Below are 15633 nucleotides of genomic sequence, written 5' to 3'. Positions count from 1 at the left end.
TGACCAGAGAGATTGAAGTGTTCTCTGACTGGTTTATGAAAGTTATAATTCTTGACATCTGATTTGTGTCCATTTATTCTTTTACGTAGAGACTGTCCAGTTTGACCAATGTACATGGCAGAGGGGCATTGCTGGCACATGATGGCATATATCACATTGGTGGATGTGCAGGTGAACGAGCCTCTGATAGTGTGGCTGGCCACTATGGATGTAGAAGCCCTCTACACCAACATTCCACACAAAGATGGACTACAAGCCGTCAAGAACACTATCACCGATAATGTCACGGCTAACCTGGTGGCTGAACTTTGTGACTTTGTCCTTACTCATAACTATTTTACATTTGGGGACGATGTATACCTTCAGATCAGCGGCACAGCTATGGGTACCCGCATGGCCCCACAGTATGCCAACATTTTTATGGCTGATTTAGAACAACGCTTCCTCAGCTCTCGTCCCCTAATGCCCCTACTCTACTTGCGCTATATTGATGACATCTTCATCATCTGGACCCATGGAAAAGAAGCCCTTGAGGAATTCCACCATGATTTCCACAATTTCCATCCCACCATCAACCTCAGCCTGGTCCAGTTCACACAAGAGATCCACTTCCTGGACACTACAGTGCTAATAAACAATGGTCACATAAACACCACCCTATACCGGAAACCTACTGACCGCTATTCCTACCTACATGCCTCCAGCTTTCACCCTGACCACACCACACGATCCATCGTCTACAGCCAAGCTCTGCGATACAACCGCATTTGCTCCAACCCCTCAGACAGAGACAAACACCTGCAAGATCTCTATCAAGCATTCTTACAACTACAATACCCACCTGCGTAAGTGAAGAAACAGATTGATAGAGCCAGAAGAGTTCCCAGAAGTCACCTACTACAGGACAGGCCTAACAAAGAAAATAACAGAACGCCACTAGCCGTCACCTTCAGCCCCCAACTAAAACCCCTCCAACGCATTATTAAGGATCTACAACCTACCCTGATGGATGACCCAACAGTCTCACAAATCTTGGGAGACAGGCCAGTCCTTGCCTACAGACAGCCCCCCAATCTGAAGCAAATACTCACCAACAACCACATACCACACAACAGAACCACTAACCCAGGAACTTATCCTTGCAACAAAGCCCGTTGCCAATTGTGCCCACATATCTATTCAGGGGACATCATCACAGGGCCTAATAACATCAGCCACACTATCAGAGGCTCGTTCACCTGCACATCCACCAATGTGATATATGCCATCATGTGCCAGCAATGTCCCTCTGCCATGTACATTGGTCAGACTGGACAGTCTCTACGTAAAAGAATAAATGGACACAAATCAGATGTCAAGAATTACAACATAAACCAGTCGGAGAACACTTCAATCTCTCTGGTCACGCAATTACAGACATGAAGGTCGCTATCTTACAACAAAAAAACTTCAAATCCAGACTCCAGCAAGAAACTGCTGAATTGGAATTCATTTGCAAATTGGATACTATTAATTTAGGCTTAAATAGAGACTGGGAGTGGCTAAGTCATTATGCAAGGTAGCCTATTTCCCCTTGTTTTTTTCTACCTCTCCTTCCCCCCCCAAACCCCCAGACGTTCAGGTTAAACTTGGATTTATGCTGGAAATGGCCCACCTTGATTATCATACACTTTGTAAGGAGAGTGGTCAGTTTGGATGAGCTATTGCCAGCAGGAGAGTGAGTTTGTGTGTGTGTGTTGGGGGGGGGGGGGTGAGAGAACCTGGATTTGTGCTGGAAATGGCCCAACTTGATTATCATACATATTGTAAGGAGAGTGATCAGTTTAGATAAGCTAAGCTATTACCAGCAGGAGAGTGGGGTGGGAGGAGGTATTGTTTCATGGTCTCTGTGTATATAATGTCTTCTGCAGTTTCCACAGTATGCATCCGATGAAGTGAGCTGTAGCTCACAAAAGCTTATGCTCAAATAAATGGGTTAGTCTCTAAGGTGCCACAAGTACTCCTTTTCTTTTTAATAATACAGACCAGTATTTTTCTCACCCCTCAACCTAATTATTGCACTTGTGGGGCATTCCTTTATGTGGATTCATTTGGAATGGAGGTTTTTCAAGAAAGTTAGTAAATCATGGTCACTACTTTTCTAAAGAACAAGTTTTTCAGGCCTCAGATAATGAAAACCACTGAAAGAAAGTTCTATTCTGAAAAACTGTATAAAAATGACACCTGTTGTTCAACATTTCAGCTCATTGCCTATACTCAGTCATATCTGTTTACTTCAAAGTATATTTTTATTCCAGTTAGAAGAACAGAGCTATGAGTGTGAGCTGGTGGTCTCTGTACTGCTGCTGATTGGCAAGGCAGAGTTGTTTTCTAAGTTCCAAAGTTTTCAAATGGAAATTTGCTTTTTCAAGTTTCATGTCCTTTTTAGAAAGACAAAACAAAACCCTTATGAGTACATTTGATCTGGGAGATATCAAAATAATAAACCCTACCAGACTGTTTTCAGTCCCTTTTCTAAAGGGAACCACACTTTAACCAAAATATATAACTTTCAATAAGTGCAAAATTAGAGTGCTACTAGATTTATGTAATGTAGTGTAATACACTTAAGTCAACGTTAAATCATAATTACACTTCAGTAGATGTGTACGGACATTGTTCAATCATATAGCTGTAAATGCTGAAATCATCTGAGCATGTGGTAACTTCTTATACAAATGGCATTGTACTTTTATCAGCCATATTCTGTTAATTGTACTCATATTAAGTTCAATGAGACTGTCTTATATAAGGTTCTACTCAGCATGTGTAGTCCTTTGTTAGTCCTTTAACACTGGCAGTTTAATGATAATGCACTTTAATAATTTTTTTTTTTTAAGAAATGACTACCAAATTGATTTAATATGTTGAGGGGAAACAATTTATTTATGCTTCAATCTTCTTATTTTCTCTAGGAGAGAGTGCTCTCTTGATGTAGAGATTGCAGCAAGTGGCTACACAAAAGAAATGCAGGAGAATGATGAACTGCTTTACCCAGCAGGTCCTGATGAGGAGGATTATAAAACAGTGTTTACACAACTTGTAGACGATTTTGATGGGAAAGTAAATTTGTATACTGCAGCTGAAGAAAACAAAATAAATTTGACAGATGAATTGGAAGATGACACTGAAAGCAAATCCTCTAAAGTTTTGAGGAATAGCAGTAAAGAAGTTGATATTACTGACAGTAGTAAAAAAGAACAAAGTTCAGATATGACTGAGTTCAGCCATGGTCTAGAAAAAGTTGAAGGGCAAATTATTGTAGGGAAAGCCAGTAATAATGCAGAGAGTTCTGCAATTGATTTTTCTGAGGATGAAAAGAGAACTGAAAATACCACCAAAATTGAAGATCATATAGGTCAAGGAGAAGACCCTGCTGACAAAGAGTATGAAGATGAATGCCCTGATCTGGTTGACTTGTCAACATTAAACCGAGAATTCAGGCCTTTCAGGTATAGATTCATAATGACTGTTTTGGAAGGCTTCCATTTATTTTTTCTTCTTTTCAGTAAATGAACCTCTTTCAGGTAGTTCAGCATGCACTGCTGTTCAGCCACCCATGCTTAAATTGAAAATATATTTCTAATCGTAGAGTGAACATATGCTACTTTCCTTTTGACCAGATGCTAGGTAACCTATTGATTAGTATTACGTTTATATGTTTTCTAGTGTGACAGATCAGTTGTCTTGTTCCAGGGTACAAAATGTAATAACTAGACTTGGGTGTCTGAGTTAGTTCCACTTACCTTCTATAGCTAGTGTACACTTTTCTATTGGATAAATATTTAAACTGTTTATACCAATGAAAAAGGGTTTTGTGTTAAAATACTACTCCACAATAACTTTTATGGTGAAGTTTGTAATTTAAACACTGTTTCTTGAAGTGAAATTATTCTAGTTAGCTGAGGAGCACAAATCCCCTGAGATCCAATCATAATAACTTAGCTATTTGTTGTTCTGGCTTTCAGTTCCTTGCCTGTCCAGTTTAGAGATCAAAATTACCTCTATCCTAGGCCTTTGATGCACGGGCTCTATACCAGCAAAAAAAAAGATGGGCGGACAGGTGCATGTAATAGAATAAGTACACCAAGCAGTAGCCCCATTTCCTCTCCCCGTCCACAGCCCACCCAGTCAGTTTTGAATGAAATGATTTGTTGTCTGGACAGCATGCCATAGGCATAAGGACAACCTAATTAACTTATGTAGTGCGCATTACTAGCGAGGGAATTAGAAATAGATATTGCATATGTCACTTTTTAAGCTAGGAAATGTTGCCATCATGGTTTGTTAGGGTTTTTTCTTTGGCACATACGGAATGAAAGTAGCATTGTAGTGAAAACGTCGTTCTGCTACATGCCGTATTAGTTTACTTTGCTGACAGACAAGTTTTTAGTACTGTTGGCATTGTAAACCCAATACAGTGATACAAGAAGCAAGCCTGCTTGTTTTGGGTTTGGTTTTTATTTGGCTTGTTTGTTTACATGTAAACTAAACAAATTTGAAATGGAGGTCATTGACTGAGCATAAATATAAAATATCACTGTCACTTTTAGTATTTTAGAACATTTCTGGCATTTAATATGTTCTTGGTCATTGTATAATGTTACAAATCAGAACTGAAAATCTTTAGAGGATATAAAACACCCATCACGTTGAAGTCAAGTTAATATTGCAAAATGTAAATTTTCCTTGTTATGCAAATATTAAATTGTGTTGGAAATTTTCAGACTGTATCTCTAAAACTTATTAGACTATGGTGGATTGTAGCCAAAGGATATTGGTCTTGTCTTTTGCTAGATGAAATAAAAATCCAATGTATATATTGTAGAGACGAAGAAAGTGTGGTTCACCTCAATGAACACAGAATGAGAACCTTAAGTGCCACCTCCACTGGCAGTTTTGGGAGCTGTTCAACAATTCCTCAGGTAACTAGTGTGTGTGTGTGTATATATACGTGCTTTCTAGTTTACATCTGTAGATTTTTAAACTTGTAAGATGCCAATGTTTTTCTGTTAAAACTGTCTTCCAACTCTAACTTGTGGGTCAGTCCAAATTAGTGTCATCGGATTTTGGTGTCTTCTGTGATTCCATGATCATGGAATTGTGTTCCGGAATCTAAGTTTTTATGTTGGTTTGTTGAAAGCCAAAAATGTGGCACAGCCTTAAATACATTTAATTTTGTGTAGGGAAAACTATAGGGGATACTAGAATGGTTGCATTATTCGTTTTCCTATTTAATTCATAAAACTTTCAATTTTTACAATTTAAATACAATTGTCCAGACTTTCCTTCTGCTGTACCTGAATACTGCAAAGTTTACGGTCTTTGCCACAGAATAGAAGTGTAATTTGCTGTGGAGTACACAGGGCCCTGAGTATTTTATCCTCCCGATTGTAGAGGGAGGCAGAAAATCCAGAACAATTGTGAGACACTGCAAAACATGATTGATGTAACTTTAACCATATCAGCCATTTAAAGTGGAATTGTGCTCTTCAGAGGCTCTTTTTTTTTTTTTTAAATTGCCTCTAGCAGCCTTGTGATCCAGGGAGAAAGCATGATGTTCTTGTAGGCTTGTTTGTTCTATCATAATATATTTTTCAGCAGAGAGAATATTTAGATTGTGTCTGTTCACTTGTGCCAGACAACAAACTTATAGGCCTTATTTGTGTGTGTGTGTGTGTGTATATTTTGGTTTGGTTTGGTTTCATTTTTTGTCTTGGCAGCATATTCCTAAATTTGCAATCTCAGCTAGTGGAGATCAAGAGCATCAAAGATGGTGTGTACACTCTCTGGGGTGAAGGTTGCCACCCATTCCCAGCAGGCTGTTTTATAGCTTATGTATGAAATGGCACTGCCTGAACCCTATGTACTTTCTAATTAAATTCAAAAGTTTAAAAGGGGCAAGTGTGATATGCGCCTGGAATGAATAATAGCTCTTTCCTGGGATGTCCAGGGGAAGGAGGAGAAAACAGGGCTGGTAATACCATTTTAACTAATCATGTTAACACCCCCCTTCCTCTCCTCCCCCTCCCACGCCGCCCCCCTTCTCCCCCCAATGATGATTAGATCTCCAACACTTCCCAAAGATTTGTTTGCCACCAAGCTGTGCTCATCTTTGGTTGCAGCTGCCAGTTAGATGTCCGACAACTTAAGTTCAACTCCAGCATATGATACTCCTGGGGGAATTCTGCAACAAAAAATTAAAAATTGTGCACACAATATTTGAAAATTCTGCACAAGTCTGCTTATTTGATTTGTCAAAATAACACAATATTATCATGCCAGTTTCAATTATTTTGGTAATTTATTGTAGAATATGTCAGTGAGTCTGTCTGTAACAATACAGACACCCCCCCCCCCCAAAAAAAAGATTGTGGGGTGTTTTGTTTTGACAAATTTCTTATAAGGAAGATTAATGCAGAACTTTGAGTAATTCATTTAAATTACAATACAGAACTGGATTTCCTGCACCTGTCAGAAGTAGTGCAAAGGCTTAGGGGAGTCAGGGGTAACGGAGGAGCTAAGGGGGGGGGGGAGGAGTGAACCTGGAGGTGGGTGGGAAAGGTTTTTTGGGGGGAGAGGGTGGGGGGGGGTCCATGCAACTGGGTTTTCTGGTGCCACAGTGGCTTCTGGTAGGCAAAAGGCAGAACTGCAGCACTTGTTGGGCAAAATGTATTTTATGCGGGAAAATACAAAATTATGGGGCACAGAAGAATTCTGCTTGTCCCCAGGAATAATATGAACTCTTTTACATGTAAGCAGCCACAAATGTATATGTTGGTAGGCCACTATCTAAGATACAATCAGTTTGTTCCCTTCTATTGTTAGCCAAACTTAAAAAATAAAAAATGGTTTGGGATGTAAAGTGAGAAGTACATTTAAAATAAGTCCAAAGGCAATTTGTCCTACCCACCTCCTCTCTTCCTAGAAATTTCTTTTGCACCTTTCCCTAAAACTTTGGCATTAAACTACTTCAGTACTGTAAATTTGACTCTCTGTGAAGAATGAGAATTTTTATAGTTGTATTTAATACCTTAACCCCCTACTCAAATAAAAATAGTTTATGCTGGCTCCTTCTGCCATACTTTAAATAAATGCAAGCTCATTTTAGAAAGCTCGCTGAAGGAAAGGATGGCTTATACTCTGTACAAGTTAACATACCTTCTGCTTTACCAAATGAAGAAATAATTCAGTAATTTCTGCTGATACACCTCACTAGTAAGATAACCTTTCTATGGGTTAAAATCCTGTTATAGCTGTAGATGCTTTCCTTTGCAAACCAGGTGAGATGGTTCAGTTTCCATTTCATTTGCAAATAGGAATAGGAAACAAACTCTATAGATTATCTCTACACACTTTTAGGAATGTACCCTAACCCAAATATAGCATATGTCATGAATCAAAATGTCCAGAGGATTGTTGCAGAGTATTTATATCCCATAATAAGGGTACATAGCCGAGGAACGTTTTGTTTAACAGTCAATATATGACTGACATAATTATTTTGGCGGACTTTTTCAATCTTGTTAGATTGTAGTTTGTGTATGAAGGACTTCACTTGTTTGAGGAACACTGTAATAGTGATTTTGTCCTATTAACTGATGCTTTTATTCCTATGGAGTAGCCTTGCTTTATACAAGAGTGCCTTCAAGTGGTTGTATTATTTCCAGAACATTTGCCTGTTTTTATTTAATTTTTTTTATTATATTTTATCTATCTATGTATATGAATGATTAATTTTGTATGCTGACTGTGTTTATTGGAGTAAATCTAGCCAAAAAGTATTTTCCAGAACTTAGAAGAAAATGCATTCTTAATTGTTTTATATGCATAATAGTTGCCTGGAGTAAGAATTGTCACCTTTTATTGAAATCCTATTGTCAGTGCTAGAATCATAGAATATCAGGGTTGGAAGGGACCCCAGAAGGTCATCTAGTCCAACCCCCTGCTCAAAGCAGGACCAATTCCCAGTTAAATCATCCCAGCCAGGGCTTTGTCAAGCCTGACCTTAAAAACCTCTAAGGAAGGAGATTCTACCACCTCCCTAGGTAACTCATTCCAGTGTTTCACCACCCTCCTAGTGAAAAAGTTTTTCCTAATATCCAACCTAAACCTCCCCCACTGCAACTTGAGACCATTACTCCTCATTCTGTCATCTGCTACCATTGAGAACAGTCTAGAGCCATCCTCTTTGGAACCCCCTTTCAGGTAGTTGAAAGCAGCTATCAAATCCCCCCTCATTCTTCTCTTCTGCAGGCTAAACAATCCCAGTTCCCTCAGCCTCTCCTCATAACTCATGTGTTCCAGACCCCTAATCATTTTTGTTGCCCTTCGCTGGACTCTTTCCAATTTATCCACATCCTTCTTGTAGTGTGGGGCCCAAAACTGGACACAGTACTCCAGATGAGGCCTCACCAATGTCGAATAGAGGGGAACGATCACGTCCCTCGATCTGCTCGCTATGCCCCTACTTATACATCCCAAAATGCCATTGGCCTTCTTGGCAACAAGGGCACACTGCTGACTCATATCCAGCTTCTCGTCCACTGTCACCCCTAGGTCCTTTTCCGCAGAACTGCTGCCTAGAAGGAACTTCAGGATTAGAACCATGTGCTAACAGGCAGCTATGACTCCTGTGATAGTTCAAGAATCCCTTGGCAAAAGGGATGGGCTGACAACACTACAGGCACAATCTCTAAATTCTTAGAAATGAATGCAATCTTGCAGGTAGGATTCCAAAAAGAGGGAGGCGCTATCGAATCCAGACAGAAGAAACGAATACAGAACTTGAGATTTGAAAAACCACTTGGTGGCAGCAGCAACCTTAATATGGTTCTGGCTTTCCAAATAAGCTACATATCTTCATGGAATTACGTTAGCATTGTGCTTCCAAAAGCAGGAACTCTTAATAAATCAACAGGCCCAGATGAGTTGTATCTATCGAATAATAAGAGTGCTCTGTGTTAAAATAGGCTTTATTTAGTTATATGTAATTTGTATATAACATCAGGAATTTATATATAAACAATACAGCATATAGTATGTACACGTTTTGAAGAATGTCCAATACAGAGATACTAAATTGATCAGCTATAGAAAATCCCAGCTATTTTAGGCTAAAACGTTTAATTACTTTGACATGGAGACTATGTGGGCATCTTACTGCACTCTCACAAACTTGACTAAGGATTTATTCAAAATGAGCCACCAGAGGAAAACTGGATTTTGCAAAATTTTAAAATAATAAAGCTTTGATCTATTCAGTCCAAAGCACTCAACCTAGTCATCAACCCTTAGCATGGTTATGATGAAAAGACTGAGATTTACTTGCTCAGGGCAAGTAGGCCAGTATATGCACTTCAGTCTGAGAAGGATTTTTTTCCCTGGCAGTAGGGTCTGTGAGGGTGGTAGGGTCCCCCATTTCCCATCTGCCTGAATCACTTAAGCGTGAATTGTTAGGGTCAGGTTTGCATATCCCACGTTACTACCTTCTTACAATTGCTACATCATAGGAATTGGTGGACCTTTGTCATCTTTTCTGTTTTTTTTGTCAGAGGAGACTGTGGAAGGTTAACATTCAAAGAAGCAGCATCTCAGTAGTATTGGATATGGTAATAGAAATGTATCTGACCAGGTATTTCCATTTACAAACTGCAGCTTCTGTTCTGTTTCATTATGCTTAGTCCAAGAACCAATTCTATAGGAAGCTGGTATTGAGAAGAAGCAGTAGAAATAAATGTGATGTTACAATTCACTTGTTGGATGTTGGTACTTATAAACCAACAGGAAAATACTTTCCATGGACCTGGGTAGCTCACATCAGTAGTAATTACTCATTTCGACTTGACCTGCAAGAGGAGACTCTCTGTATTCAGTGGAAAATGTTTGTCTGTGCATGACAGTAAATAGTTTTTGTGTGTAATCCACTTTTTAAAATTTGTTGTGCTTTTGCTGCCTTTTTTGTGTTAATGCTGCAAAAGTTCTCTAGGTGTTTGTTTTGTGTACGTTGCCAGAAAAATCCTGTACTATTTTGAACCACAAGGGGGAGTAGTTTACTTTCAGATTTCTCCAAGTAACAAAATGTTAAATGGAATTGTTTGGGGGGGGGGGGGAAATCAAACTAAAAACAATTTTGTCCCTATTTTTATTGAGAATTTTTTGAAAGTGAACTGCAATTTTTTTTCAACATCTTGAGGCTTAATGTGGAGTGCCCTAAATAGCCAGGGAAATAAGGGTCACTTAGCATGTAAGGCATGGGGTGAGAAGGGGGTGTCTTCTGAAGTTCAAGTCCTGCACACAACCACCCTGGCAAATCATTCTCGTACTGACTATGAAGAGTTACAAAGGGATCGCATAAAACTGGGTCATGGGCATCAGAATGGCAGATGAAATTCTGTGGTGATAGATGCAAAGTAATGCACATTGGAAAACATAATCCGGACTATGCACAATGATAGCATCTAAATTAGCTGTTACCACTCAAGAAAAAAATCTTGGCATCACTGTGGATAATTTTCTGAAAACACCCACTCAATGTGCATCAACAATCAAAAAAGCGAACAGTGTTAGGAACCATTCGGAATGGATAGGTAATAAGACAGGAAACTATCATCATGTCATTATATAAATCGATGGTATGCCCATACCTTGAGTACTGCTTGCAGTTCTGGTCACCTCATCTGAAAAAAGTGTATTAAAATTGGGGGGAAAGTACAGAGAAGGTCAACAAAAATGATTGGGGTTTGGAACATCTTCCATATGAAGAGAAATTAAAGATTTACTGTTCAGCATAGAAAAGAGACTAAGGGGATATGATCGAGATCTGTAAAATCGTGAATGGTGTGGAGAAAGTGAATAAAGAAACGTTATTTACCCCTTCAAATAACACAAGAACCAGAGGTTACCCATTGAAATTAATAGCAGGTTTAAAACAAATAAAAGGATGTACTACTTCACACAACACACAGTAAACCTGTGGGACTTGTTGCCATGGGATGTTTTGAAGGCCAAAAATATAACATTGTTAAAAATTAGATGAGTTCATGGAGGATAGGTCCATCAATGGCTAATAGATGGTCAGGGATGCAACCCTGGGTGTCCCTTAACCTCTGACTGCCAGACGGTGGGACTAAATGACGGGATGGATCACTCAATAAATTGCCCTTGTCTGTTCATTCCCTCTGAAGTATCCGGCACCGGCCACTGTCAAAAGACAGGATGCTGGGCTAGGTGGACGAACTCATTTTGTGTTTCAGTTCTGAAGGTAGAAAGTATGAGTGTTTCTTTTTATTTTTCATGCTTTGTTTTTTCCCCCCCTCCCCATTATGTGTTGAGCTTCTTCATAGAAGAGCCTTTGCCTTCTTTTATATAATGCTGAGGTTGAAAAAAAGTTAGGCTTCAACTGCAGGCTGTTTTCAGTTTATAAAATAGTTGGTTAAATAAAAAAGCTATATTCAATTTTTGGATTGTATTGTGAAAATCACAATGGAAGTAATTTTGTGCCAGTCGTAGCAGTAGCGGCTTGCTTCTCTCTATGTGCTAGCTCATTTCTGCTGGCTTGCATGTTAAGGGGATGAAAGACAAGGCTGTGACATTCCCCACCCACGTCACAGGCCAGGTAATAAGTGATCCATAGAGGCTGTTTTCTCTCTCTCTCAACCCTCAATGTGGTCTGACTTTTGAACCTTAATTGCTCTCTTCTAGTGTCATAAAGGCCCTAAATTAGGAAATGCAAAACCTAAAGTTACAATAACACTAAGCCCTGGTCTACACTAGGACTTTAGGTCGAATTTAGCAGCGTTAAATCGATGTAAACCTGCACCTGTCCACATGATGAAGCCCTTTATTTCGACTTAAAGGGCTCTTAAAATCGATTTCCTTACTCCACCCCTGACAAGTGGATTAGCGCTTAAATTGGCCTTGCCGGCTCGAATTTGGGGTACTGTGGACACAATTCGATAGTATTGGCCTCCGGGAGCTATCCCAGAGTGCTCCATTGTGACTGCTCTGGACAGCACTCTCAACTCAGATGCACAATTGTTTGCTGTTGCTCTGACGCAGGGAGGGGCGACTGACGACATGGCTTACAGGGTCGGCTTACAGAGAATTAAAATCAACAAAGGGGGTGGCTTTACATCAAGGAGTATTTCAGGCAGGACTTCACGGAGGGTTCCAATAAGAAATAGTGCACCTAAGTTATTGTTCTTATTGGAACAAGGAGGTTAGTCTGGCCTCTGATTGATACATGGCTAGATTTACCTCGCTGCACCTTCTCTGTGAGTGACTGCAGTGTGACCTAGAGGAATGAGTCCCCTAGATGGGGGAAAGGGGTTGCAAATGAGTACAAAACAAATCTGGTCTATTTCTTGTTTTGATCCACTCCATCTATCTTTTACATCTTTGGCTGGCAGCAGACGGTGCAGAAGGACTGCATGCCATCCACATCTCATGGCTTCTTGGCAGAAGATGGTACAATAGGACTGCTAGCCATCCTCATCTCTTGCCTGCCCGGCAGAAGATGATGCAATAGGACTGCTAGCAATCCGTATCACCTGCCTGCTCACCATAAGATGGTTCAATAGGGCTGACTGCAGGACTAAAGAGAGTGACTTGATCAAGTCACTCCAAATTTAGTCCCTGTGCCCATGTCTGCCCAGGTGCTCCTGATCGACCTCACACAGGCGACCAGGAGCACCTGGGACATGACGATGATGGCTGCCAGTCCTATTGCACCGTCTGCTGCCACAAGGCAATGGGTTGCTGCTGCTGTGTGGCAATGCAGTACCGCGTCTGCCAGCACCCAGGAGACATATGGTGACAGTGAGCTGAGCGGGCTCCATGCTTGCCGTGGTATGGCGTCTGCACAGGTAACTCAGGAAAAAAGGCGCGAAACGATTGTCTGCCCTTGCTTTCACGGAGGGAGGGAGGGAGGGAACGGGGGCCTGACGATATGTACCCAGAACCACCCGCGACGATGTTTTAGCCCCATCAGGTATTGGGATCTCAACCCAGAATTCCAATGGGCAGCGGAGAATGGGAACTGTGGGATAGCCACCCACAGTGCAACACTCCGGAAGTCGACTCTAGCCTCGGTACTGTGGAAGCACTCCGCCGAGTTAATGCACTTAGAGCATTTTCTGTGGAGACACACACACTCGAATATATAAAACCGATTTCTAAAAAACCAACTTCTATAAATTCGACATACCCTAACTTCGTAGTGTAGACATACCCTAACTTAGCTACATTTTACACTCAGTGCATTTTATGGAGTACATTTTACAATAAAGATAGTAATTTATTTTGTTACACATTTAACAGGAACAGAACATACCACATGTGCAACACAATCTGGTTGATGGTGCTTTTGGGACCTCAACTTCTGTACTTCCTAAGCTGCTGTGGGGGTTTTGTTTTGTGTCGAGTCTACAATAGAAGTGCTACATCGGCACAGCTGTAGCATGTCTGGTGAAGAAGCTCTATGTTGGCGGGAGAGCATCTCCCACTGACATAGCAATGGTGTGGACAGCGCTTAAGTCACTGTAACTTGTGTTGCTTCTAGGTAGCTTTTTCACACCAGTGAGTGATGTAAGTTATATCAACATAAGGGTTAGTATAGACCTGCCCTTTGTTTTGTTTTGTTTTGAACTGGTCAGCCTTTTAGCCCTGAGTCTAGGTCCGTGGATTATCCTTAGTTCATGCCTGCCTCTCACTGAAGTTTAGGCCAGTTTGGAAGATTGTTTTGTTTTTATGAAAGGTTTTGTTTTGTTTCATTTCGATGAGATGTATGAAGTTTGCCTCCTGCAAGTTATCCCCACAGAATCAGCCACGCCTGTGGTTTTTGTCAAATTGGGTAAGGAGAAAGATGCGTTATGATGTGTCAAAGGAGGAGAGGCTGCAATATACTGCTAAAATCTCAGTCGATGGCTTGTTCCGGCATAATTTTTCAAATATTGCAACTTCTTTAACTATTCTCCCAACATCAATTAATTGTATTAGTCCCCACAATGAGATCTAGGTCCCCTTCTAGTTAATTCATTCTGAGGAATTAAGTGAAATGAGTTAGTTGAATTGTGCTAGTTCTCCACTACAGAGCAATCTGCAGCCAAAATCTACTAAGCTGTGGTTTGATTTTTGTGATGTGTAGCTATTGCCATCGTGATGGCAAGTAGGACCTAGCATGAATAAATAATTGTGGATGGTATGTATCAAAGTACTAGAAAACGACTGCCTGTTTAGTTAAATGACAGTTACTGTTGCTGTTCAACTGACCATCTGTGGTAGAGGCTGTTCAAGACTCAAAAGAAGACATTCCCTAAACCCTGTGGATCTTTGTAAGAGCATATACCCTAAACTATGTTAGGTATCTTGCCTCTCTACAGGGGAACAACTGAAGGAAGAATTTCAAATCACTTCTGCAGATAAGACTTTTTCAAAAAAAACAAGGGTGCCAGAAAATATAGCTACAAGCCAAATAACAAGTACACCGGGCCCTTGCTAGAATGCGGGATTTGGGATCCATGTGCGGTACTGCGTTAACGCAGGGATTGCATTAAAATGAATTGCAATTAAATGTTGGGGTCCATGGCCGCAACCGCGTTATATGCAAATTCGCACTATGAAATGAGCTGTAGCTCACGAAAGCTTATGCTCAAATAAATTGATTAGTCTCTAAGGTGCCACAAGTACTCCTTTTCTTTTTGCTATATAGACGCACATTCTAGCAAGGGTCCGGTGTACCAAGGACTTACAATATCCACAAGGTAACTTTTTTCATTTAAAAAGACAGTCTCCAGGCACCAAACATCACCTTTTTTTTTGTTTTAAATATCCATGCATAAGGCACTTTCGGGTGGGAAAGCACTGTGTAAATATAAACTAGTATGTCCTAAAATGTTACATGTCATATAAACAATACTGATGCTTGTGGTTTAATTATTTTTAGGAACTGGTGAAACAGAAGATAAAACGTCAGCTGACTAAACAGCAGAAAGCTGCTCTGAGACAGCGGTTACAGAAAGGAGAGGCAAATGTTTATACCAAACAGCGTCGAGAAAATATGTTCAATATTAAGTCAACTTTGGATGCTGCTAGTTTCTGGGGCTAATGCATTATAACTTCCAATGGAGTACCAGTATTTTTATCTATGATGCATAGATTATGTACTTGCTTTTTTGGAAATTGGAATGTTTATATCTATAGTCAATAAATTTCATTCTTGCTATTGTAACCTTGTCTTTTTGTTTTGTAGTTTGAAACTGTTTGTAAAACTTCTGATTGTACCTAATTTTTAAATTAGGGACTCCAATTAAGATAATTAAACTGGAATAATGGCCTACAGTATCTCTTATAGGCACGTTTTACTGTGGATATTTAGTCTGAAAACTATCCGTGAAGTATTTCTTCTTAAAACATGTTTGCAATGAAAAGAAATTGACAACCAAAATTATTCAACGTGTCCCTGATTTATAAGCAGAGGTCTTTTGAAGAATCTGTATCACGTGCACCTGAAAACAGTCAGAAACAAAGTAGTTTTTCACCCTTTGCAAGAATTTGGGTTTTGTACCTGTACAAAGATTAATAAACCGTAAGTTA

General features: G+C 40.0%; 1 protein-coding gene across 2 annotated transcripts in view; it reads left to right on the top strand.

The window, feature by feature from the left end:
• The window catches only part of RIOK2 (RIO kinase 2), a 38695-nt gene extending 23427 nt beyond the window's left edge, over positions 1-15268 (top strand). For both annotated transcript variants that reach the window (XM_073344575.2, XM_073344574.2), the window contains 3 exons: positions 2955-3491; positions 4868-4964; positions 14984-15268. In XM_073344575.2, the coding sequence (XP_073200676.2) occupies positions 2955-3491; positions 4868-4964; positions 14984-15145 (796 nt within the window). In that variant the 3' untranslated portion in view covers positions 15146-15268. The remainder of the gene's footprint in view (positions 1-2954; positions 3492-4867; positions 4965-14983) is intronic.
• The last annotated feature ends 365 nt before the right edge of the window (positions 15269-15633 follow it).

Source organism: Lepidochelys kempii, chromosome 5 (assembly GCF_965140285.1).
Source record: "Lepidochelys kempii isolate rLepKem1 chromosome 5, rLepKem1.hap1, whole genome shotgun sequence".
Taxonomy (NCBI): Eukaryota; Metazoa; Chordata; order Testudines; family Cheloniidae; genus Lepidochelys; species Lepidochelys kempii.
This window is presented reverse-complemented; position numbering and strand designations above follow the sequence as displayed.